Source organism: Lathyrus oleraceus, chromosome 7 (genome assembly GCF_024323335.1).
Source record: "Lathyrus oleraceus cultivar Zhongwan6 chromosome 7, CAAS_Psat_ZW6_1.0, whole genome shotgun sequence".
NCBI classification, from domain to species: domain Eukaryota; kingdom Viridiplantae; phylum Streptophyta; class Magnoliopsida; order Fabales; family Fabaceae; genus Lathyrus; species Lathyrus oleraceus.
The window spans coordinates 376,377,477-376,404,225 of record NC_066585.1 but is presented as its reverse complement, the minus strand read 5'-3'; the positions used below and the strand labels follow the sequence as shown (position 1 = coordinate 376,404,225).

General features: G+C 35.7%; 1 protein-coding gene across 7 annotated transcripts; it reads left to right on the top strand.

Moving 5' to 3' along the window:
* The first annotated feature begins 385 nt into the window (after positions 1-385).
* On the top strand, positions 386-19,653 carry LOC127101122 (uncharacterized). Of its 7 annotated transcripts, XM_051038460.1 has the most exons (12): positions 387-632; positions 845-921; positions 1,037-1,059; positions 1,360-1,525; positions 1,986-2,095; positions 2,475-2,603; positions 2,708-2,823; positions 4,080-4,161; positions 4,716-4,775; positions 4,858-4,965; positions 14,154-14,199; positions 19,210-19,653. In XM_051038460.1, exons 5-12 carry the CDS (start codon positions 2,021-2,023, stop codon positions 19,422-19,424), a joined length of 831 nt encoding a protein of 276 aa, XP_050894417.1. In that variant the 5' UTR covers positions 387-632; positions 845-921; positions 1,037-1,059; positions 1,360-1,525; positions 1,986-2,020; the 3' UTR covers positions 19,425-19,653. The 7 variants fall into 7 exon arrangements, with proteins under 7 accessions (XP_050894418.1, XP_050894417.1, XP_050894416.1 ...); XM_051038459.1 differs by having other exon boundaries at positions 847-1,059; positions 1,377-1,525; XM_051038458.1 differs by having other exon boundaries at positions 847-1,059.
* The last annotated feature ends 7,096 nt before the right edge of the window (positions 19,654-26,749 follow it).

The following is a 26,749-nucleotide window of genomic DNA, read 5'->3' as shown; positions in this document are numbered from 1 at the left end:
AGTCCCATGTGTTATATATAGGTGTTGCTCAAAACCCAATAAAACCATTAAAAAGTCTTAAGTGAACCTAATCAAAATAAAATTGTAAAAAGTTGTATTTAATTTAAGAGATTAATTAATATTCACTATTAGTATAAAATTTTTTACACTATCGATTCATAACCATCACTCATTTGCATTACTTTATAGATTTTAAAAATAAAAATCAAACTTGTCCCAATATCCAATGGTTATAATTTATTAATTATGTAAATTTTTTTTACACCTATCAATATATCAATTAAATTCTTAATTTAAATATATTTAGATATTTTTTTAACAAAACCACAATGTTATTTTACTATAAACTAAATATATAAAAGTCCCAATTACTTGCCCGCAGCAAAGACGCATCGACTCCCCTTATTAATGAAATATTATTTTTTGGCTTCATAGTTTTAAACCCTTCACTTGTTTCCAAAAAAATTCAGCTACAATACTCTTTCTCCAATCTATCTAGTTTTCATTCAACAAACTCTCTTTCCGTTAAGCAGCAACAACCACTGGCGCTGCCGTCAACACATTTCGCCGCCTTCAACAATTTCGCCAATATCGTGTAATCTCCTACACAGTTCTATTTTTCTTCAATTGAGGTACTCTTCTCTCTCCCTCTCTCTTTAATCTCTAGTTTTTCGAAATCAACCTTCATTCTTCATCTCATTTAAATTCATATTTTATAAATCTTCACGTTTCAAATATAACTAGAAATATTTAATATGTGCACTCACAAGCTGTTTGTGAAAATGCCTCAATGAGGTTCATACATGTTATTTTGTGTTTGATTAAGAGTGTTGTTGGTGCTAAGAGAATAATGGTAGGGTTTATGAGATGATGAAAAGAAGTGGGATTGGGTTCATTGGTTGAACATGAAGAAAGAAACAGGTATAAATATACATTGAAATCCTTAAACACCATACAAAGTTGCTCACAGTGCAGTGTTTGTAAACCGTTGAATCCAAATTCTAAACTTTTTGATCTTACATTTAACGGCTCACAGCATCATAGGAGTTCCAATCACTGGTAAGAGTACTCTCACTGCTTTCCCATTTATTACAATAACTGATTCTGACCTGTACCCTTTAATCCCTATCGCACACTAGACACATGATTTATCTATGAACTCAAGCTTGTTGCTCAACATTTAATACTAAAAAAAACAACATAATCAAACATAAACCTAGTCAATTTGTCCGTCTTTACCAATAACCAATTGATTTACCACATTTCTTCCTAGTAGCAACAGCCACCTCTGGCTCCATCTCTATATGCAAAATTCTATTCCATTTTCTTAACCCGCGACATCTCATCATCCTCACTCAGCAAACTCTTCCGCACAGCCGGTTCAATCCTAACCTTCATATGTGCTGCAACACTGCGACTCTGGCTCTCTCCGCTCTGGTTGCTACACCGCCGTTGCATTACTCTCCATCTGTGAGCGTCTCTGTACCTCGTGCCATTGTCGTGTCTGTTCGTCCTTCAAGGAACAGTAAGTTCATTTCCCTTGTGATTAACTTCTTGTTGTTGCTTGGTTGTTCCCCTGTTGAACTTATGAGACAGTTTGTTATTGTTGTTCTTCACTGCGACTGAATTATTTCTGTTGCTGTTGGGTTTCTGCGATTTGATTTGTTGTTGTTTTTGTTGTGTATCGATGTCCTATCTGTTCTCCATACTGGGTTTCTGTTGCTGTTGTTCATCGATGTTGTTGCTATTGAGTTATTTCACTATGATGGTATGACTTGGGGCTGGATAATTTTCTGTTTTTGGCGTAATTTATTGTCTTGCATTGTATAAGTTGGGTACTTTTCTACTTCTAATTGAACTGATTTGATATTGTTGAGTAGTCAAACTTTGTCGTTTATTTTCGCCACCCAAGTTTTATAGTCAAGCTCCGCCAATATAGTGTTCTGTATTGACAGATTTATGCTCATGTTGTTTCTATCTTACAGGAAAACTCAGTTGATATCACATTGTTTTTAAGAAGATGCTGCCTAGGGCATTATTGGCCAAGTTCATTCCGAAGCCCTCCACTTTTTCTCGTTTCCAATTCAGTCAACAGGCATGTTATTACATTTTTACAAATTAAACACCATACTGTCACATTAATCATAATTTGGGGGGAAAAATAAAGTAATTGAATGTACTAACATATGTCGTTATCGTGTTGGTATCAGACTCAAACATGTGTGAGACACATAATCAATTTGAAGCTTCAGTGTCCCCAAAGGTGTAGCCCGGTGATATGAGTTGGGACACTGAAGGAGTATTGAGATAGAGGTTCAGGGTTTAGTTGCTAACAATTTCTCCTTTCCCCTAACAAACTAACCACTAACATTTTCCTTTTACAATAAAATAAAATTGAAGTGTGGTGCTTTGGATAGCTAGACTATGATTGTGTTTCAACATATTTGCTTATCAAAGGTGGAAACTATATGCAGAGAGGATTGCATAGCAGGAACAAGAAAGCCATGGAGTTCATTGCCAAAGGCTGGAATGCTTTGAAGGAGGTTGATAGAGTCATTGATTATTGTGAGCTCAATGATAGGCGTCTCATCCCTCTTCTTAATGTAATCACTACTTTCTTGACCTGTTGCCACCATATGCTTCTTTATCTCAAGGTTTTATGAGAGAGCAATAAATAGACCCTTGCTTATTTTGGATTCATAAATAGACAGCAAAGGAGAATTTTGAGCTTGCTTTGGAGGCGGATAACACCAATACTCATGCTAGGTATTGGCTGTCCAGATTGCATATGAAATACCATGTTCCTGGAGCAAATAAGGCTGTGTAAGTCAACTTTTATCCACCATTATGTCTTGTTTCTTCATGCTCTACCTATTTTCCATCAAAGAAATGCATATTTACTATGCCAAGAACATATCTATAGTTTATTATCTCTCATTATTTTTGTGAGTGAAAATTATCCTGACCTCCCTTGAAATATGTTAAAATATTAAACATATCCCCTATAGTTTCCAAAATACACCCACCTCCCTCAGTTTAACCCCATCAAACTATCGTTAGTAAAAGGAAACAAAAAATCATCAAAGTTATTACACATCTTCTTTTCAATATTCCACTAATGAAACAATTTGTAAAGCTCTTTGTCTCCATTACTCTGATCTCTATTTTGGACATCAATCTGTTCATCAAAGTTCATTATATAGTGCTACTCTGTTTGGTGTTTATGTTTATATTCTACAATTATCTTCATGTATGATTTTAGGGGTATGAAATTTGGGCGATAGCAAATAAAAACACAAAATTAATGTGCTAAATACAAAAGATAAAATGCATTTGACAAAAATTAAGGGAGGTTGGTGTCGATCTAAAAACTAAAGGTGTTTATGATGTTTAGATAGATCCAAGGGAGGTCAATGTAATTTGCTATTTTTATTATTACTCGCACAAAGGTGGACATTAGTTGTGTGTGTGTATAATTTGATTTGCTTGTTTTCAATTTCATAATATCTGTTATCTAAATTTCAGTTTCGAAATCCATATTTTGGAATTTAAATTTGGAAAAGAATTGTGTTCTCTAAGGCAAATTTGTAGAGAAAAAAGGTCCCACAAAATCGGTAGTTATTTTTGGACCTCCTTTTTTAACGTGGTATAGACAAAGCTGATTATTATTATCATAAAAATCCTTACACGGAGTCTCTGCTTAGCTATGAAGTGGCGCTGGTCCTCTTAATGATGTGAACTCAGCTGAGTAGCTATCCACAAGAACGGAAAAGTAAACCTCAGAGTTTACATGAACTTGAGTACTTCAATACATATTATAAATCTCATTTTTTGCAATATGATGAAGTAGCTGTTTAAAGCACAACTGGTTCTTCCTTTTGTCATCAATGGCATCCATATTAGTTTTGTCGTTTGATTGTTTCCTATTCTTTCTGTTTCCTTTTAAATAGTTCTAAGTTCCCATTGATTTAAACCTTTCCGCTGATGCTATGCTGAGTTTTTTGAATTTGTTTCTTTTTCAAGTCACATGAAAATACTGCTAATATGTAGTCATATTTTCCTTTTTCCCTTGGCAACAGCGCGGCAGCATTATTGGTAGAAGCAGCTGATATGGGTGATGCTGATGCACAATATGCACTGGGTTGTCATTTAAGAGTAGAGGTGGGGCTACTCTACACCTTATATTGTGAGGACTCTGTTATAGTACATTTTATAGCCAAACTTAAAGATTTTGAGTAAATGACCTGAATCATGATTTTCAGTCGATTACTTGAATAATTCTTCTTTGCCTCCTTAAATCATTATCACACATGACACAACGACTATCCATTACTATTGTGTTGTGGATTTATTTATTGTAGATTTTGGTTGTATTTTATAATGTTTTGGGTTAACAGATGAGGTATATGACCTTGGGGAGGACAATAGTGGGTTGATGTGCATACAAACCGGCTTGGTTGGGATATTATTTGTTCTTGATGGTGAATTAGTAGTGGTTTTTTTTTTCTTGCCTGATTACATCTGTACAATTATGTATTTGACTTCTAAGATGAACTTGAGTAGAGTACTTCTGGTTATGTAATCTTTTACCTTTCTTGAGTTTTTTTCTCTTAATGTTTCATAACTGGATACTTTAGGAAAAATGGAGGTCCTGGATTTTTGTTAGATTTTTTTTAAATGAGATATTTTTAAATATATATGTTTTTTGGAGACAGAATGATGATGTCCATTCAGATCAACAAGCTTTCTATTATTTGGAGAAAGCTGTGGATCAGGTATGTTACTCTATGAAAGTTGGATCTTGCCATGATTTCAGAATGTATGACAAAATCCTTATTGGTGTGTGTTATGTTCTAGTTGCATCCAGATGCTCTTTACCTTTTGGGTGCTGTATATTTGACTGGCGACTGTGTTAAGAAAGATATTGCATCGGCGTTGTGGTGTTTCCATAGGGCTTCAGAGAAGGTAATATATCAATTAATCAAAGTTAAACAAATAATTTTCTTTCAAAACCATGCAGCGTTAGACTTTGAACATTTTTTCTTAATATTTATGGACAAATTGTCCATTGATTTTTTTTCTTCATGTGTGGTGAGTTAGACTGAGTTCAACATACATTGTATGTCGTTTGGTTATGCTGTTATGAAATTTAGTTTGCACTTGCTCTTTAAGCGCATACGTTAAATCACCTGACAAAGTTTTCGAATAGGCCGGAGTATTTATACCTTCATGAAAAGCTATGAATAAGTGTTTCATGAGTTATGAACTACAATAGGGTTTCATTGATTACTCATGCGCTGATTTCTAGAAGTTAAAATTTTGTCAGAGTTTCACGTCTAGTCCAACTTTTCTTTCAAAACTTATACCGGTTTACTGAAAGTTAATGTGACTGAATTAAGTGTGGTTTGTTTGATGTATGTTTGGGGCGATTCTCAACAAAGTTTTTGAAAGGGGATAACTTTGGTTGGGGGTCTAGAAGACCGGCCCAAGTCACACCCGACCCAAAGTTGTCGTGAGAGGGTGTTGGGTGAATGAGAGCGGCTATGTGATCTCGCCCGACCCGGCCCGACCCAACACCTCTAGAACACAGATCACCCCCAATCCGACTTACTTAACATCATGTCATTTGTGGATGTGTCAGGCCACGTATGAGAGGAAGTAACACACTATTAAGGTTCTCACAAGAACCCCTCTTCCTATTAAGAGGGAGAACCAGTCTTCCTATTCCCATGACCTAACCGAGCGGGTATGGAGTGGAACCAACTTTAAGCAGTTACTTAGCCCAGGGGTTCAGGTCTATATAAACTCTAAACCTAGTGGTTAGAAAAATCATTCACTTTTTATAGATTCAGCACGTAAGCCCTCTTGCTCACTCCTATGCAAGCAAGGTTCACATCATTGTATTTATCACAAGTACAGTATTGTATTCTAATATGATGGGTCCAATGGGAAGTAGCCCCTACTATGAGAATTTGACTAAAGGTTCAATATGCATGGAAACCTAGAAAGTTAACATTTGATCAGGAACCAGGAGCCTGTAAGCCTTGCTTATACTCAAGATTTATATAGCATGTGATGGGTTCTTATATGAATATATGGAATAATAGAGAATAAATGAATGAAACAGTAAAATAACAACTGAAGGTGAATACCTATCAGTCCCTTAAGCACACAGTGCTCCCCTCACCAAGATGGTGAATCCTAATAGAATTCTTAGATACCTCATTCCTACCCTTTCTGTCCTCTTTTATAGCCACAAGTTTATTCCTATTTTATCGAAACAAACTCCTCTAATTATAATAACAAAGTCCTATAATAACAATAGCATACTCCTATAATTATTCCTTTTATTCTTTTAGTATAAACCCTCTACACTTTTGGCTTAGGTCCATAGTTGAGGCCCACCTTGTCAAATTCGGGAAATTGTCCTCTCAGATAAGCATCATCTAGTTTCTTTTCACCTTTGGACCAACTCCACACTTCACCCCTTCTCTCATGTCTATCTTCCAAGAAATTGTTGAGGAAACCTTGTTCTTGTTTCCCTCCCTGCCCTTGTAACATTACTAGCTCATCTTTATGCCAAAATTGCATCGAGAGAGCCTTCCAATCCATAACGACCTTCCCTAGAGTACTCAACCATGAAACTCCCAGTACTACATCCAGTCCCCCTAAATCTAGAACCAAGGCATCCACCACTATCACCATTGGACCCAGATTTATCCTAACTCCTTTACACACCCCTTGAGAAAACACCCTATGTCCGTCTCCCAACTTAATGCTCTTTGCAGCCATAGGAGTGACTTGCAAGCCTAAAGCATCAATGATTTTAGGAGAAATAAAATTGTGGCTAGCTCCACTATCCACTAAAACAACCACATCAACATCCCCCAATTTGCCTTCAATTTTCATAGTTTGATGCTCACCCATACTTCCCAACACCCCAATGAACTTACACTCCGCTTCCTCTTCCTCTTCACTCTCAGAATTATAAGCCTCCATGGATACGATCTCGCCTTCCTCGTTTAGAGTCTCGCCGTCTCCTAGAATCAAAACCCTTATTGATCTTTCAGGGCATTTGTGAAGAGTGGGGTGATACTTCCCGCCTCACTTGAAACATAGACCTTTAGCTCGTCTTTCCTCCATCTCATCACTGTGCACACTTCGAACTCCTTTCCATCGCTCAGAAAAATTAGTGTGCCAATCGTTTTCTGTTTTCTTTCCTGTTGAATGCAGCAATGAAGAGGAATTTTGCATGGAAACTGTTAGACCTCTCATAAAGAATACTTATAAGAGGAAGGGGCACCAGTAAAGCAAAATAAATGTTGTCCAATAAAAAAAATACATATGAACAATCATTTTAGCAGTTACAGATTCTAAGAGGCAGCAATTATTATTATTACTAGAGTAACAATTATTATTAACAACAATTACAGAACTTAGGCAATATAAGAAGGGAAATAGAACTGTGTTTGATCATCCTGCGGTTGTGAGTGTTAGACACTTGGGAGGGAGAGAACCAAGCTCTCGAATCTTGGTGTGTGTTCTAATATTTTGTACTATTTTTCTATAACTATTGTAAGCATAATATTCTGGTCTTTGAACTTCCACCAGAATTATTATCAGTAAAGTATTCCTATTCTCTAAAATATTCTGTTTAGAGTCGGTTTCTGTCAACTGGTATCAGAGCAGTTTCCTTCCGGGACTGCTTTATGGTATCTACGCGAGGGGAAATGGAGGCCAAATTGGAAATTCTCGAACGTGGATTTGAAGGGTTGTTAGCCATGCGGGAAAATGTGCAAAAAATCCTCGAAGATGATCGCAAGGAAAGAGTTGAAACGAGTCAGCAAGTAGCAGAATTAACCGCCCTGATGCGTCGCACAATGCGAACAACACCGGGGAGTCCGAACGGCAGTGATGACGACGCTTCTGTACACACTAGCCATCCTCGAAAACGTGAAGAACGGTGGAGAAAATTGGAGATACCTGTTTTTGAAGGCACTGACGCCTATGGTTGGTTGAACAGGGTGGAACGTTACTTTGACTTGAAGAAGATGAGTGAGAACGAGAAATTACAAGCTGTGATGGTGGCTATGGAAGGCAAGGCACTGACGTGGTATCAATGGTGGGAATTCTCGTCTCAGAATCCCACTTGGGAAGATTTTAGGACTGCCATATTAAGAAGGTTTCAACCATCAATGATTCAAAGTCCTTTTAAATTATTGTTGAGTCTCAAACAAACAGGGACTGTGGAGGAATAACGAGAACAATTGAAATGTATGCTGGCCCTCTAAAATGCACAGAGCCATCCTATTTGAAAAGTATTTTCTTGAATGGACTTAAAGATATTATTAGGGCAGAGTTGAAATTGCATCCAGTGGAGACATTGTCTGAATTAATGGACTATGCTCAAAGGGTTGATGAAAACAATAATTTGTTGAACAAGAGTAATAGTGGAACAAGTTCTGGAAGTAAATCTGGTTTTAGGACCTATAATAGCACCAAAACAGTGACATGTGCACCAAATTCTAAAAGTCAAAACCAGGCTGCTTCATCAATTGGTAGCACTACAAGTGACTCTAGAACAAATCTTTCATCTAAAGGGAGAAGTTTTAGGAGGTTAACGAATGTAGAATTACAAGAGAAGTATAAGAAAGGGTTGTGCTATAGGTGTGATGAAAAGTTCGGACCATGGCACATCTGTGCAAATAAACAATTAAGGGTGATCTTGATGGAGGAAGGTAGTGGGGCTGAATCAGAAGAAGAGGAAGAAGTAGTAGAGGAAGAACCAGTAAAAGAAGTGAAAATCTTGCAATTATTTATGTATAGCATCTCAGGGCTTACTACCAAGAAGTTTATCAAACTCCGCAGGAGAATTGGCGACAAACAAGTAGTGGTATTGATTGATTGTGGAGCCTCTCATAATTTTATTTCTTCTGTGCTTGTTAAAGAAGAGAAATGGCAAGTAGAAGAAACACCCTCTTACTACGTAGAGGTGGGGGATGGGAGAAAAATTTCTTGTAAGGGAGTGTGTCCCCAACTGAAACTCAACATTCAAGGGTTGGACATTCAGCAGGATTTCTTCATCTTTGAATTAGGTGGAGTGGATGTGGTTTTAGGAATGGAATGGCTATCCAGTTTGGGAGAAATAAAAGCAAATTTCAAAGATTTAACTATCAAGATCCCATGGGGTAATCGCTATCATGTGTTGAAAGGAGAGTCTGATTTATTGAGGGCAGCAACATCCTTCAAGTCTGTTTTAAAAGCCATGCGTGATGAAGGGCAAGTTTTTCTCCTAGAATACCAGATGTTAAAGGCTGGAACAGATTCAGCAATATCACCGCCTAACTGGCTAGAAGGAGTTTTAAGCGAATTTGAAGAGGTGTTCCAAGAACCAAAGGGGCTGCCACCGTCAAGGAGACAAGATCATGCTATTATACTCAAGGAAGGAGCGAATATTCTCAATATCAGACCTTACAGATATCCTCATTACCCAAAAAATGAGATCAAAAGGTTAGTAGATGATATGCTAAAATCTGGTGTCATTAGGCCTAGTGTAAGTCCTTACTCTAGTCCTATTATTCTGGTTAAAAAAAAAAGATGAAGGATGGCATTTTTGTGTAGATTATAGAGCCTTAAATAAGATTACTGTGCCTGATAAATTCCCTATTCCCATTATTGATGAGCTACTCAATGAATTAGGGGGAGCAAATATTTTTTCTAAACTGGATTTAAAATCAGGTTATCATCAAATAAGGATAAAGGAAAAGGATATTCCAAAGCCAGCCTTTAGAACTCATGAGGGTCATTATGAGTTTGTTGTTATGCCGTTTGGACTTACTATCGTACCTTCCACATTTCAATCGTTAATGAAGGAAATGTTGAAACCATACTTGAGAAGATTTTTTTTTTTTGACGATATATTGATCTATAGCAAATCTAATGAGGAACATCATAAGTATTTGCAAGCTGTTCTGGCGCTACTGAAGGAGCACCAACTATTTGCGAACCTGAAAAAGTGCACTTTTGGCCAAACTCAATTAGAGTATTTAGGTCACATCATTTCAGGGGAAGGAGTAGCAAGGAGTAGCAGCTGATCCAAAAAAAATAATTGTTATGATGGAGTGGCCCATTCCTAAAGATCTCAAAGCACTAAGAGGATTTTTAGGACTCACAGGTTATTATAGAAGGTTCGTGAAGGATTATGGCAAGATAGCTAGACCGCTGACCCAATTGTTGAAAAAAGATTGTTTCCTTTGGAATGACGAAGCCCATGCCGCTTTTGAGCAATTGAAGAAATTGATGACACAATTACCCATACTAACAGTTCCAGATTTCTCCAAAGTCTTCACCATAGAAGTGGATGCTTCTAACAAAGGATTAGGGGCTGTTTTATTGCAAGAAGGTCGACCAATGGCTTTTCATAGTCAAACGTTATCAGATAGAGCACAATCCAAGTCAGTGTACGAGAGAGAATTGATGGCCATTGTGACAGCTGTTCAAAAATGGAGACATTACTTGATGGGGAGGCATTTCATCATCCTTACGGACCAAAAGAGCCTCAAATTTCTTTGTGACCAAAGAGTTCTAGGAGAGGAACAATTCAAGTGGACTTCTAAGTTGATGGGATTTGATTTTGAAATTCAATACAAGCCTGGACAACAGAACAAAGTGGTTGATGCACTATCGAGAAGAATGAGTTATGCAGCTCTATCCACAGTCCAATTTGACGAATTAGAGGAGTGGGAGACTGAAATTCAAAATGATAAAAAATTACAAGAAATCATTCAAGACTTGCTGAAGGATAGCCACTCTCACCCTGGATATTCTTTTAGAGGTCGGAAGTTGTTTTTCAAAGGACGACTAGTGCTACCTAAAAGGTCTTCCAAAATTCCGAAGCTTTTAAAAGAATTCCATGATTCAGCCACGGAGGACACTCAGGATTTTTCAGAACTTATAAAAGAATTTCAGCAATTCTACACTGGGAAGGAATGAGGAAAGATATTCAGCAATATGTTGCCACTTGTGAAGTTTGCCAATTGAACAAATATCAAACCTTGTCTCCTGCTGGACTATTGCAACCACTGCCAATTCCTACTCAAGTGTGGGCTGATATTTCAATGGATTTTATAGAAGGGTTACCTAAATCACATGGCAAAAATGTGATTTTGGTGGTAGTAGACCGTCTTACCAAATATGCTCCTTTCATGGCTTTAAGTCACCCTTTTATCGCTAAGGATGTTGTTGAAATTTTCATCAAAAAGGTGGTTAAGTTACATGGTTTTCCATCAACCATTGTGTCAGATAGGGATAAAATATTTCTCAGCCATTTCTGGTCAGAGTTGTTTAAAATGGCTGGTACCAAGTTAAAATTTAGCTCCGCATATCATCCCCAAACTGATGGTCAAACCGAGGTAGTAAATCGGTGTTTGGAAACCTATCTGAGGTGTCTCACAGGGACTCAACCGAAGCAGTGGACAAAGTGGTTAGGGTGGGCAGAATATTGGTTCAACACCAACTATAATAGTTCCTTGAAATTGACTCCTTTCAAATCTCTCTATGGTCGAGACCCTCCCCATTTACGCAAGGGCTCTACCATTCCTTCAATTGTGGAAGAAGTTAATGTGTTAACTCAAGAGAGGGATCAAATGTTACATGAGTTAAAGTCTAATCTAGTGAAAGCCCAAGTTCAGATGAAAACATATACAGATCAGTCCAGAAGACCAGTTACTCTCTCTACCGGTGATTGGGTTTATCTTAAGCTGCAACCTTATAGGTTCTATGGGCCTTATCAAATAATCAAACAGATAGGACCAGTGGAATTCGAATTGGATTTACCACCAGAGAGCAAAATCCATTCGGTTTTCCACATTTCCTTACTAAAGAAAGCCCTGGCTCCAACAAGCAATCGACAACCTCTTTCGCCAATGCTTTCTGAGGATTTAGAACTCCAAGTATCACCTGCTGCAGTAAGTGCTGTCTAGAACAATGCTAATGGCTCAGCTGAAGTACTTATTCAATGGCAGGACCTACCAGAATTTGAAGCTACATGGGAACCTGTTGAAGTCATCAAAGAGCAATTTCCTTCATTTCACCTTGAGGACAAGGTGTCTCTTTTAGGGGGGAGTATTGTTAGACCTCTTATAAAGAATACTTATAAGAGGAAGGGGCACCAGTAAAGCAAGATAAATGCTGTCCAATAAAAAAAATACATATAAACAGTCATTTAGCAATTACAGATTCTAAGGGGCAGCAATTATTATTATTACTAGAGTAACAATTATTATTAAGAACAATTACAGAACTTAGGCAATATAAGAAGGGAAACAGAACTGTGTTTTGATCATCCTGCAGTTGTGAGTGTTAGACACTTGGGAGGGAGAGAACCAAACTCTCGAATCTTGGTGTGTCATAATATTTTGTACTATTTTCCTATAACTATTGTAAGCATAATATTCTGGTCTTTGAACTTCCACCAAAATTATTATCAGTAAAGTATTCCTATTCTCTAAATTATTCTGTTCAGAGCCGGTTTCTATCAGAACCCCCCAAACTTGTTTTTTGAGTCGGGTTGGACCGACCCATATTAGTCAATCGGGTCAGATCTTTAGGGTTAAAATTTGACCCATTACGATATTTGGGTGAGGATCCCGCCCAATCTTTTCGGCCCCCAAAATCAAATACGACCTTCTTCCCATAATATCGCTCCCCATCGTCATCTTTTTCTCTTAGTTCACCTTCAACATCTGCATCCTAGTGATAGGATTCAACGTTCGAACTCGCCTTCTGATTTGTGGTTTTAAACCACTCATGAAATAATCCAAATATTGTTCCTCAGGTAATCGACCCACTTGCGATGATAGAAGCTTAAAAGCTTCCACAAACTCCTCCACACTTCCGATTTGTCGTAACGTGGACAATTCTTCAAACGGGTTTTCTAAGCGTCGACTGCCATAGCGCACGATTAAGGCCTTCTTCAATTTTCCCCAAGAGAGATCATCCTCTGTTTCAAGCATTAAATTGAACCAATGTATAGTTGAACCCTCCATACTCAAACGTGACAGCTTAACACGCATTTCATCCGGGGTGTTCTGCACATCAAAATAAATCTTTGCGCGCGTAATCCATGCAACTGGATCATCACCTTCGAAGACTGACAACTTCACTTTCTTCCAAGCAAGACGTGGTGCGTTGTAAGACGATACTTCGACAGACGTGTCATTCTCCGGTGCTGTCTTCTGTTTGCCCAGTTGCTTGCTCATCTCACCGATCACCAGACTTTGAGTCTGCGTTTGTTCGATCAAGGACTGTAACGTCGTCTTTACTTCACCCATTTGTTCCTCCAATGCTTCAATTTTGTCTCCCATTTTTTGTTTCCGTGACATCTAGCGCTCTCAGACACGGTGCGGGTTTCGGATCTGGTAGGTCGGACCAATTAATGGGTTCTTATATGAATATATGGAATAATAGAGAATAAATGAATGAAACAGTAAAATAACAACCGAAGGTGAATACCTATCAGCCCCTTAAGCACACAGTGCTTCCCTCACCAAGATGGTGAATCCTAATAGAATTCTTAGATACCTCATTCCTACCCTTTCTGTCCTCTTTTATAGCCACAAGCTTATTCCTATTTTATCGAAACAAACTCCTATAAGAACAATAACAAACTCCTATAATTATTCCTTTTATTCTGTTAGTATAGACCCTCCACACTTTTGGCTTAGGTCCATAGTTGAGGCCTACCTTGTCATCCATATCTCTATCAGCATGTAGCATGTAATCAGCGAGGAAGTAAATATTGAACCTTGACGACCCTTTAGACGAATCTCAATTAATGGTAGAAGAATTTTGATTAAAGTATTAGATATATATTTTTCATGATCACGTTTTACCCTAGCTAATGACTACTCAATTATTTCCCTTTGATAACTTATAAAATGATCTAATTTGTCAGTTCAGCGAATTTAAATGCTTAAATCTTACACATGAAGGTGTTTGGTTATCATAAAGAAAACTTATCTTAATCTATACGAGTTTAGCGGAATAGATTTATTGCTTTCATGTCATTTACAAATGTGAACTGGGTTACCTCGTAGTTGCTTGTTTAAAGATTTTTCCATGCTTTTTTAAAATTTTATTCCATATATTTGTAGGGTCATGCTGGGGCAGCTATTGCGTATGGATCTCTTCTTCTTAAAGGTCAGCTTATCTTCCTGTGCTCCTCATTTTATTTAGGATTTATTTGGTGTGTATTGTCGCCTGTAGGTGTAAAAAAGTTTTACCTATGCATCAAATTTCATCTCATTATTATTATTATTATTATTATTATTATTATTATTATTATGCCACTTTACTGTGTTAGTTCCTAAAATAAATATCTCTACAATTATCAATGTGGTGAGATGTGATTGGATGAATATGTAAAATTTTATTTTTGTACATTAATTCCTCAGTCAAGGGAACCAAAAAGGAAATACAATAATTCCTGATAAACAAGGAAAATGAAAACTGAAATCAATTAATGAGGAGAGAAGGTGATGAAAACAGAACAATCACAAGAGAAGTTACATTAAAGGCATGAATAAAACAGTAGCAATGGAGTGAAATAGTGTGTTATTTATGATGTAATGGGATAATAGAGCAGGTTGTTCATACAACTGTGAATATCAATTCTCCTAACCAGAACAGAGTGATCACTGCATGATTATTCCCTCATGTGAATCTCTGCCCAAATACCCTCTAACCGAATCGCGGCTTTCCTACTGCCGTCTCCCTCACCAGCCTCTCCTTTTTTCTCTCCCGCCCCACCTTTCTTCCAGAATAAACCTTTCAAGTAATAGGCTTCTTGGTAATAAGACACACATCAGTAAATGCATCAGGCCCACTGTCCAAGTCCCTATCACAAGGTAATACAATTACCTAATCCCTCTTATTTTAGGAAATAAAGTAATGCTCAATAATCAGTAGTTGTGGCACATTTTTCAGCATTTATGGGGGCATATTTCCACAGAAACTATAGACACTTAGCTCTATTTGTAATGCCTACCAGTTCCAGGTAAAATGTGGTTGAAATCGAGAATATAAAAGAGGTAGTCAGAATCTAGGTTCTACCCAGGATTGGGAAAGGGGGCTCAAGATCGTAGGTCAAGGGATCGTAACACAGCTCGTAACAAATGATGGGTTCTTATATGAATATATGGAATAATAGAGAATAAATGAATGAAACAGTAAAAGAATGACTCAATTGTACTATCGTGTAAGAATAGATACAAAATAATAATGATGAAAATAACAGCTGATGATGAATACCTACCAGCCCCCTAAGCACACAGTGCTTCCCTCACCAAGATGGTGAATCCTAATAGAATTCCTAGATACCTCATTCCTACCCTTTCTGTCCTCTTTTATAGCCACAAGCTTATTCCTATTTTATCGAAACAAACTCCTATAATAACAATAACAAACTCCTATAATTATTCCTTTTATTCTTTTCGTATAGACCCTCCACACTTTTGGCTTAGGTCCATAGTTGAGGCCCACCTCGTCATCCATATCTCTATCAACACCTCGCTCCTTAAAACCAGCCTTGTCCTCAAGGCTAAATTCGGGAAATTGTCCCCTCAGATAAGCATCATCTAGTTTCTTTTCACCTCTGGACCAACTCCACACTTCACCCATTCTCTCATGTCTATCTTCCAAGAAATTGTTGAGGAAACCTTGCTGTTCTTGTTTCCCTCCCTGCCCTTGTAACATTGCTAGCTCATCTTTATGCCAAAATTGCATTGAGAGAGCCTTCCAATCCATAATGACCTTCCCTAGAGTACTCAACCATGAAACTCCCAGTACTACATCCAGTCCTCCTAAATCTAGAACCGAGGCATCCACCACTATCACCATTGGACCCAGATGTATCCTAACTCCTTTACACACCCCTTGAGAAAACACCCTATGTCCGTCTCCCAACTTAATGCTCTTTGCAGCCATAGGAGTGACTTGCAAGCCTAAAGCAGCAGTGGTTTTAGGAGAAATAAAATTGTGGCTAGCTCCACTATCCACTAAAACACCCACATCAACATCCCCCAATTTGCCTTCAATTTTCATAGTTCGATGCTCACCCATACTTCCCAACACCCCAATGAACTTACACACCGCTTCCTCTTCCTCTTCACTCAGAATTATGAGCCTCCATGGATACGATCTCGCCTTCCTCGTTTAGAGTCTCGCCGTCTCCTAGAATCAAAACCCTTATTGATCTTTCAGGGCATTTGTGAAGAGTGGGGTGATACTTCCCGCCGCACTTGAAACATAGACCTTTAGCTCGTCTTTCCTCCATCTCATCACTGTGCACACTTCGAACCCCTTTCCATCGCTCAGAAAAGTTAGTGTGCCGATCGTTTTCTGTTTTCTTACCTGTTGAAAGCAACAATGAAGAGGAATTTTGCATGGAACCCACCAAACCTGTTTTTTGAGTCGGGTTGGACCAACCCGTATTAGTCGATCGGGTCAGATCTCTAGGGTTAAAATTTAACCCATTACGATATTTGGGTGAGGATCCAGCCCAATCTTTTCGGCCCCCAAAATCAGAAACGACCTTCTTCCCATAATATCGCTCCCCATCGCCATCTTCTTCTTTTAGTTCACCTTCAACATCTTTAGCCATCCTCATCATCTGCATCCTAGTGATAGGATTCAACGTTCAAACTCACCTTCTGATCTGTGGTTTTAAACCACTCATGAAATAACCCAAATATGTTCCTCAGGTAATCGACCCACTTGCGATGATAGAAGCTCAAAAGCTTCCACAAACTCCTCCACACTTCCGGTTTGTCGTAACGTGGACAATTCTTCAAACAGATTTTCTAAGCGTCGACCGCCATAGCGCACGATTAAGGCCTTCTTCAATTTTTCCCAAGAGAGATCATCCTCTGTTTCCAGCAGTAAATTGAACCAATGTATAGTTGAACCCTCCATACTCAAATGTGATAGCTTAACCCGCATTTCATCCGGGGTGTTCCGCACATCAAAATAAATTTGTGCGCGTAATCCATGCAACTGGATCATCACCTTCGAAGACTGGCAGCTTCACTTTCTTCCCAGCAAGACGTGATGTGTTGTAAGACGATACTTCGACAGACGTGTCATTCTCCGGTGCTGTCTTCTGTTTGTCCAGTTGCTTGCTCATCTCACCGATGACCAGGCTTTGAGTCTGCATTTGTTCGAACAATGACTATAACGTCGTCTTTACTTCACCCATTTGTTCCTCCAATGCTTCAATTCTGTCTCCCATTTTTTGTTTCCGTGGCATCTAGCGCTCTCAGACGCGGTGCGGGTTTCGGATCCGGTGGGTCGGACCAATTGATGGGTTCTTATATGAATATATTGAATAATAGAGAATAAATGAGTGAAACAATAAAAGAATGACTCAATTGTACTATCGTGGATGAATAGATACAAAATAATAATGATGAAAATAACAACCGATGGTGAATACCTATCAGCCCCCTAAGCACACGGTGCTTCCCTCACCAAGATGGTGAATCCTAATAGAATTCCCAGATACCTCATTCCTACCCTTTCTGTCCTCTTTTATAGCCACAAGCTTATTCCTATTTTATCAAAACAAATTCCTCTAATTATAATAATAAACTCCTCTAATTATGATAACAAACTCCAATAATAACAAACTCCTATGATAACAATAACAAACTCCTATGATAACAATAACAAACTCCTATAATTATTCCTTTTATTCTTTTAGTATAGACCCTTCACACTTTTGGCTTAGGTGCATAGTTGAGGCCCACCTCGTTATCCATATCTCTATCAACAGACTATCAATGTCACAAGTTAGAAGTTTATACCTTTTTAATAGAAGTGAGAATAAAAAAAGTACTCTTCCTATAGGTAAAAGAGAATACCAAAGGTTGCCCTGCAAAAGAAAAAGAGAGTACAAAATATCAGACTCATTTTTATTGTGAAAATATTTTTAGGGTTTTTAAAACCCAAGTCTGCATTTTTCCAGAATTATAGCACATATTTGCTGAATCACCAGAATTACACCATCTCGCCGATTTTACAGCTTCCCGTAGCAATTCTGCGGCACCCACACCATATGAGACTTTCTCCAGGCATGAGCCTGCTTAGAGGTGGCAACATCATGTTCTCGTGCACACACCTACGAATTGGAATGTGGTTCTGACTACTTGATTGTGATGGCTAAAAATAAAGAGGCTAAAATGTCTATAGATTAATCGGACACCAAAGCTTTTTAGTACATTATTGAACACTTATTAGCAGTGGGTGAATGCGCACAGAAGAACAATTACACTTTACAACAGAGCTTCCTAATCGAGTCAGATGATTCAACGATGTTATCTTAAACTAAAAGTAATGAGATGAATAGGATTATAGAAATAATGCATATCGCTCGAGTCTCTACCATAATTCACCCAAAAAATATGTAAGAAACATGAATAGCTTAGGTGTTGGCTTCTGGTATAGAGGAAAGTAATATCAGATAGGCTTGCGATATAGCAAAGTTGGAGTGATTCTGGGATCACAAAAAGCATGGAGTTAAAACAGGCATAGTAAAATTAGTCTATGAGTTGACCTGGAGATTCTAGACTACTTGTAACAATATTGTTGATAAACAGAAGTTCTAACTTCTAACACATTAGTTAATAACTTGCTTGTTTCACATATTTCACAGCAAAGGAGGATTTATTAGCTTGCGTTTTTAAGCAACACAAGCATTTGACTAAGTTACCCTTTTATTCCAACACCGCTTTCTATCATTACAATAGTTATATATAATGATATCCCTATCTATTACAAGCATGAAGTTGGGAAGAACAATAAATGCTTTCTTAGTTATTTAATGTATCTCTATAAATCGAAATTACTGTTTAGTCTCTGTATCAAGCTATTATCAGGTCAATATTATGTTAGCAATAATATTCAAGCTCTTATTATTCGTCTCATCATTTAATCTAAAACTCAAATTCAACGGTCTCAAACTATGGTTTGGGAGTTATAATCGGGAAACAAGATTACTAGACACATTAACAAATAATCTGTGTTGTTTTTAGATGGCTTGCTTCACTGTATTTTTATGTTTTCTGTCTGCATAAGGTTGGTGGATTGCATGCAGCTTTAAGATGTTTTGTTTAGAGTATGATTACTAATAAAAGAAAGGACATTATGCCTCAGGTGTCAAAATTCCGGAATCAATAATAAAATTCAGTTTGAAGAGAGGTCCGGTTGCTCATAAACGAGGAAAGAGCAAAGAAAGTATTGCAATTGATCCTGTAGAGATGGCTAAAGAAAAATTTCAGATAGCTGCAAAAGCAGGATGTGATCTTGGACTCAAATGGCTTGCAAGGTTAGAAGAGGAAGAGAAGCGGTTACTCACCCAAGAATTTTAAAGTTTAAATTAGGAAATAAAGTTTTTATTTTTCTTTTCATATCGGAGTTAGCTTCTCAAAAGCTAATGAAATTCCTTTAGAGGAAAATGTGCAGATGAATAATATTAGGAACACACATTTTCAATTATCGATTAAAATTCATGCAACCACAAAAATCATTATTTAGTGGAACCCATGTTTATTTTAATTACTCGCACTGGTTCTTAATATAAGAAAAGTTATTTTTTAATTCATAGAATAATTAATATATTTGTCAGATACATTGAATAATGAATTAAAAAAAAAGTAACTTTTTCTTATGTTCTATATAGGTGGGAGTAATAAACAGAAGTGTTGAAAATGTGTGTGAGTGTGCCCAAATTAGGTACATGATATATTAGCCGTATTGTACTTCAATAATACCAATACATGGGTGTACCAAAAGATAAAATTAATTATTTATATATCATAACTTTTTAAAGTAAACATCTAAATCCTGATTTATAGAATGTCGCTTAAGATATGTATTATATTCCCTATGTTTTTTTTTTTTAGTTAAAGTAAACTTCTAAATCCTGATTTATAGAATGTCGTTTAAGATATGTATTATATTCCCTGTGGGTGACAATTGGATCCATTAAGAGAAAATCCATCCAATCCATCCAATCCATCCACTATATAAAAATTAAGTTAATGGATTGATCCAATCCATCCATTTATAAGTATGGATTGATCCAATCCATCCATTTATAAACATGGATTGATCCAATCCATCCAACACATTTTAATGATTCAATAAATTTTTTTATTTAATTTTAAAAAAATATTTCTTTTCAAATATTAAATTTTTTTTTAAAAAAAAAAATATTTTTTTTGAAAAATAAAAATAAATTTATTTTTTTCGAAAAAAATATATTTTTTTTAAAATACAAAAGATCGATTTTTTCCAAAAATATAAAAATATTTCTTTTGAAAAATACCAAATTTTAATTTTATTATTTTTTTTTTTTTTACGAATATAAAAAAATTATTTTTTTTCGAAAATAAAAAAAAACGAATTTTAAATTATTTTTTTTGAAAATACAAAAAAATATTTTTTAAAAAAAAAAATGGTTTTTCTCGAAAAAAAACTAATATTGTTTTATTCAAAAAAAATAAAAAACTTTTTGAAAAGAATAAATTTTTCAGAAAAATAAGTGACTTTTTCAAAAAAAAAAATGGATGGATGGATATCCATCCACTGAAAATATGATAATGGATGAATTGGATGGATTTTATTCTTAATGGATGGATTGGATTGGATATTTTTAAAAAACTTTTAGTGGATGGTTAATGGACTAATGGATTGTTTTGATCCATCCATTAACGATTCAATCCATATCCATCCAATCCATCCATTTTGTCACCCCTAATATTCCCTATGTTCTTTTTTAGTTGTCACTTTTTAAAAAAAAAATGGTTGTTTTTAAATGTCATTTTAAAATTTAATGTAGTATTAATTGTAGTATTGTAAAAAATATCCCTAATCATTTATTATATAAAGAGAAGAAAATTAAATAAATTACTAAAAGATTAAGGGTATTGTAGGAAAAAAATAATCATTGTTTAAAAAGTAACTATAATTATTAGTTATTTTGGTATGTATAAAAAGTAAAAAAAATAACATTTAAAAAAGAAGGGAGAGGGTAATTTAGAATCGATAGCAAAATGACTAAATCAAATTTATGCTTTTAGTAGTGTTTGCGAGTTTTGAGTGAAAAATTTATTTGCACAAATTAGCATTATTCTTAATTTAAATATGTTTTTAATATTTAAATTATAAATTATAAATTTTATATTATATTAATATTTTTAAAATACTATAAATAATAGGATTTATAGGTTTGAAGCAAGCAAGATATAATCTATTAAAATTAGAATTATAAAATAGAATAATTGTTTGAAACAAATAAATTATTAAAAATAAATAATTTAATTAAACTAATAAACCGAATTAGAACAAATTAAATATTAAAAATATATATTAATAAAAGAGATTAATTACTATACACTGTCAGTGTAAAAAGTTTTACACCGTCGATTCATCACCATCATCCATTTGTATTACTTTATAGATTTTTAAAATAAAAGTCAAACTTCTTTTAATATTCGACGGCTATGATTAACTGATGGTGTAAAATCTCTTTACACTGTCAGTGTATTTCAATTAAACTCTTAATAAAAACTAAATAAATATTAAAATATTTGCATCTGGTCCAGTTTAGTTTAATTAATTCGATAGAACAATCTATTATCAACCCTTCAAAATTTTATTACATGCTTTAACATACGTTCCCTTCCATTAATTTTAATTTACAGTATCGATTGGACAAATCGGAAGCAACAAATGTCCAAAATTAATCTCAATTAAACCTCTATTAAGATGCCAAATGTCTCTCATTCTTTGGATATCTCAAACCAAAGTCTTTTTCCATTCCCACCAAAACTAAATCACACGGCAAAACTATCTCTCCAACTTTATCACTTTCATTTATCTCCTTACATTTTCGGTGTCTCTCCTTCTCAGACAGAATCTCCTCTCATTCACGGTGTCACTGACAATCTGTTTCGTCGCTCAAACACAATAGTTGAGAAAGGTTTGCACGACTATTTGTGATATAACATTCACTATCATTGTTGTTTATTTATTGGTTTCGTCTTACCAGTGTTAAGCAATTGAGTTTTTGTAATTAAATCTTTTTATATTAAAATGTTGTTTGTGTTTAAATAATATATGTTATTGTTAAGAATGTGTGGTTTGGGGAGTCCCACATCGGACAATATATGGCCTGAGCATGTGTTTATAAGTGGGGGCAGTCCTCACTCTACCAACCGGTTTTGTAGGGTTGAGTTAGGCCCAAACCACACATTCTTAACATGGTATCAGAGTCTGGTTTAAGATCCGGTGGGCCACCTACTATGGTTTCCGCTATCGGGCCACCCACCATTTATTTCCACGCTCCAGATGTCCAGTCCTGGGCGTGAGGGGGTGTGTTAAGAGTCCCACATCGGACAATATATGGCCTGAGCACTACCGGTTTTGTAGGGTTGAGTTAGGCCCAAACCACACATTCTTAATAGTTATCAGAAGTAAGTTTTATTTGGAGTGATATGGATTTGTGTTTTTCTTCATAGCTGATGAAATCTTTTCTCTACAAGTCCTGTTACTTTGCTTTGTCATTGATTTTATATGTAACTTGTATGTTTTTCATGTAGCATGTTACTTTGCTCTGTCTTTGGTTTTAGATCTAATTGGTATTTTTCCATATAGCATGTTACTTTGCTCTGTAAGTGGTTTTAGTTGTATCAGTGATTTTACTATGCTCTTCATATTATTCATGTTTTTCAAGTTATGTGTCATATATCTCTCAATTGTTTTGTCTAACTTATCTTCATATGCCGAGTTCTTTACATTTTGCAAGATTTATAAGCAACCATGTCAAGACCACATATTCTCATCAAGGATTTGGTGAAAGAAAATCAGGTGTGGAAAATGCTAATTCGAATTGTTGACCTTTGGGTTATGAAAGAGAAAAGTGGATTGCAACATCTCGTAATGGCCATACACCCAAATATATGCATTTACCGACCATAGTAGGCTCAGTCCAACAACCTTACTTCTTCACCACTTATACATTCATAATTAATCAATAAATGCCCCATAGTTAAATGATAGGACTCAATTGCTACCTCACAAGGGCAACCCATGTTCCTTGAATTTTGTTTTGTTTAACACTTCTACGATCAATGACTACATAATCGTTATTTTAAATCTTAGACTTAGTTCAACATTGTGTTCAAGGTTCTATGAATAACGTTGCCCTTTTTAACACTCTACCATGTATAAATTTATATTATGACCATCTACTTCCTGATGCTTTATGTCACACCATATTCTGCTGTTGTCAATTTTTTTTTTCGTGCATTGTACTAACATAGTTTTACAGGTTGTCAAGTGCAAACCAAACAGAGACAACCAACCAGACTGCTAGATTTTGGGATTACATGCAATGATCAACTCACCATTTAATAGAACCAACATCAACCTGCTCCTTTAATTTCATGCTGTTAGTTTTTGCACGAATTTAGGTATGTCTTCATACAAGGTGGATCAACCTTTTCTCCTACAACCATCTATGAATACCAAATATGCTAGGCTTTGTGCAATATCTTTTTAGATTTGCTTTCGAGTCTACAAAGGATATAATACTATTTTTTGTTATATTTCATTATGACATCGTGTACAATGGAATCGAATTGCAACCTCACTTGCAAGACATGTTTCTATCATACCATACTATGAATTAGGCAATAAAACAATACTTACAAAGTAATATATGTATTTACCATTGCCCTACATGTATTAACCATTTCTTTTTGCATTGTGATGGAGTGCACAACAACATTATTTCATACTAAACTAACTAAACTTCATTATATTAGACTAAATACCTTTTATGATTACTTTCACATCAATATAAAACAATTTAGTTGATTTTAGTTATTGTAGGGGCTACTTTGTTAATACAATTTACTATTATATCACAATTTGGTCCTCATTGTTTCCTAAAATCTTACAACAAATATAATTTTACAATTCAATAATCGATTGGGAAAGCATTAGGATGTTCTTAATATTAAGAATATTTTCTTTAGGTCCTCTACAACACAAGAATGTTAGATTCAAGGTGGGTTTTCTGCAATTGTCATGCTTATTTTCTAAGGTGAGTAACTCATAAATTTTAATACAAGAACTTCGATGCTTTACATACATAATGGAGACATTCGTATAACTGCATTATTATCTGTCAGGAAATTTGATTCTTTACATACATGGATGAGATGCACTGTGTTATTGTTTATATGCACATTGAGACACTATGATTAAGGAACATGTTTATATGCACCTTGACAACATTGTTTTTGTTTCAACATTTATAACCTAACCTTATCCAAAGGCATTTTGACATTACAGTTGTTAGATTTGATAACACAATCACACATTTTGTGTAATCTGAAGCAGTGGTGTAGCTATGTATGAATTTTCCCTCATATGGATAAGACCTAGAAAGAAAATCCTACCGCTTACGGTTATTCCATGGTCAACTTATCCTCATTTTATTGTGGTGTATGCTAAATAGTGGTATTTATACATCCACAATCTAGAATGTATCATTAATGCCACCTTGCCTTATAACAATGGATATAAATGCAAAACTTCTGACTGTATTAATGTTCAATATTTATTTCGTAACTCATTACTTTCGGTCATTAAGACACTCCGATGTGTGTGTTTACGTAATATGCCCATGCAGAGCAAGCATACTCCAGATTACTACTCAATTTTGAATCTCATAAATGGGATTATGCATTATGATATGTATTACTATTTGAGATTTCAATGAATAATCTATGTATATGAGCAAGCATTCATGGTTGTTGACAGACTGTATTTTTTTATATTTTACAGCCATTGCACTAATATCAATATATTGCTCAAAATGGATCATGGCTCGAAGTTTATCTCAGGAAAAAGAGCAAGGGCGAGAAGAGCACTGATCATAAAAGAGACGCGTTCTCAGCGGCTACGAAATACACCTAAGCAACAACACACCTTATATGAGCAACAACCTACCCCATATGTCATCCCAAGTAGAACACCACTATCTGAGACCACTCATTCACAACAAAATAAAAAAACAGTTGGTTAAGTTGTTGAAGAAGGTAGATTACTTACTGCAAGAATTCTAGCCTCAGAGCCTTGCCATATCAGACATATGTTTCATCCTACCAAAAATACTCCAAGGTTCACTTTTTAGGAACTAATCTATTGTCAAAGTTCTCAAATGGCGTCACTTGTAAAACAAATGAGAATTACTCGCATTCTAATATGGCAACACCTAATGCAACACAAGCCTTCCGTATCAACCCCATATTAGATGTTGAGGATTCTTCTATTGCAAGAAACTAAGTGTTCTCAATGTATAATTTACATCACTTAGCACTTCGTCTATTGTACATTTTATGGTGTTGAGATTATTAGTGTCTACGTTTAAGCCTCCTTTTTCATGCAGCACTACAAGTTGTGTGAACCAACCATATGTTGTAGACAATGGTAACTCTTCAACGACACCATGGTAAGTTACGTGACATAAAACTATTTAGGTTGTTTTATATATTGGATTTATGATGTTTCTTTACTGTTTCAGACTTCTATAATTTTGATGTACTTGGTAATAATTTGTTTCATATATATATATAGTCCAAATTTCTGAAAACTTCATTAAAACCCTTGACAATGTTTAGAATATTAACATGCATTTCTAAGTTTTGAGGCAAAATGAAATGCCTGATAGGAACCGTTTTTATTTATGCCTAAAAATAAATACATATGACCTATTAAGACACCTGATAATGGGCTGACACTATTTGTTGTTGCCTATGTATTTGATTCTTGACTAGAGGTTTCTATAAGATATGCATAGTTTGTCTAGGAGTAACCTGTACTTGAACCATTGAATCCAATTCATATTTTTTCTGGTTTTCATTTGATTTCTCATAAATGTACTATGTTTGGTTTATGTTAAGGACTCCTCAACATGCATCCTCAAGCCTATTTAGTCATATGGTGGAGAAGTACCATGCTTCGGCAGAGGGGAACCAAACTGGCACGAGGTCCGCAAATCGACAATCATATAGTACCTTATATTGTCATGGTTTTCTTTTAAGGACGTATGTTTATTATGCCTCAGCAATGTGACTCTGTTTTTTTGTTGATCGTAGCTCATTATGAATTCCTAAACGCACTCGTGGAAGACCTCACAAAAGAAACATAACTCATATTCAAAGATCGCCTCTACCGGCTATAGTGCCTCAACATATACATAATAAACATACCTCATATGATCTCATCGAACCATTTTTGTCAATCCCACAGAGTTATGCAGCTTACTCATTTATTTTCGTAATTAAATATCATCAATATTTCGTCTGTCTTTATCACTTAGAATAAACTTTATAAGTTATGAAGGAAGTTATGTTTTGTTACTGTCCTTCTTGCCCTGACCATAACAACACGAGGATATGCATAATTCCTCTATATTTGGGACTCACTTATTGCCATTACGATGTATAAAACATAAAAATGCAGTTATGCATGGCCTACATGTAATTGTTTTTCATGAAACAACATCCCGCCAACGGTTAAACCCCCTCGTGGTCGGCCAAGAAAAACATTGGGAGTTCCAAATCTAGCAATGAATCTTACACAAAATCTTCCACAAAATCAACGAAATCAACGTAGACAC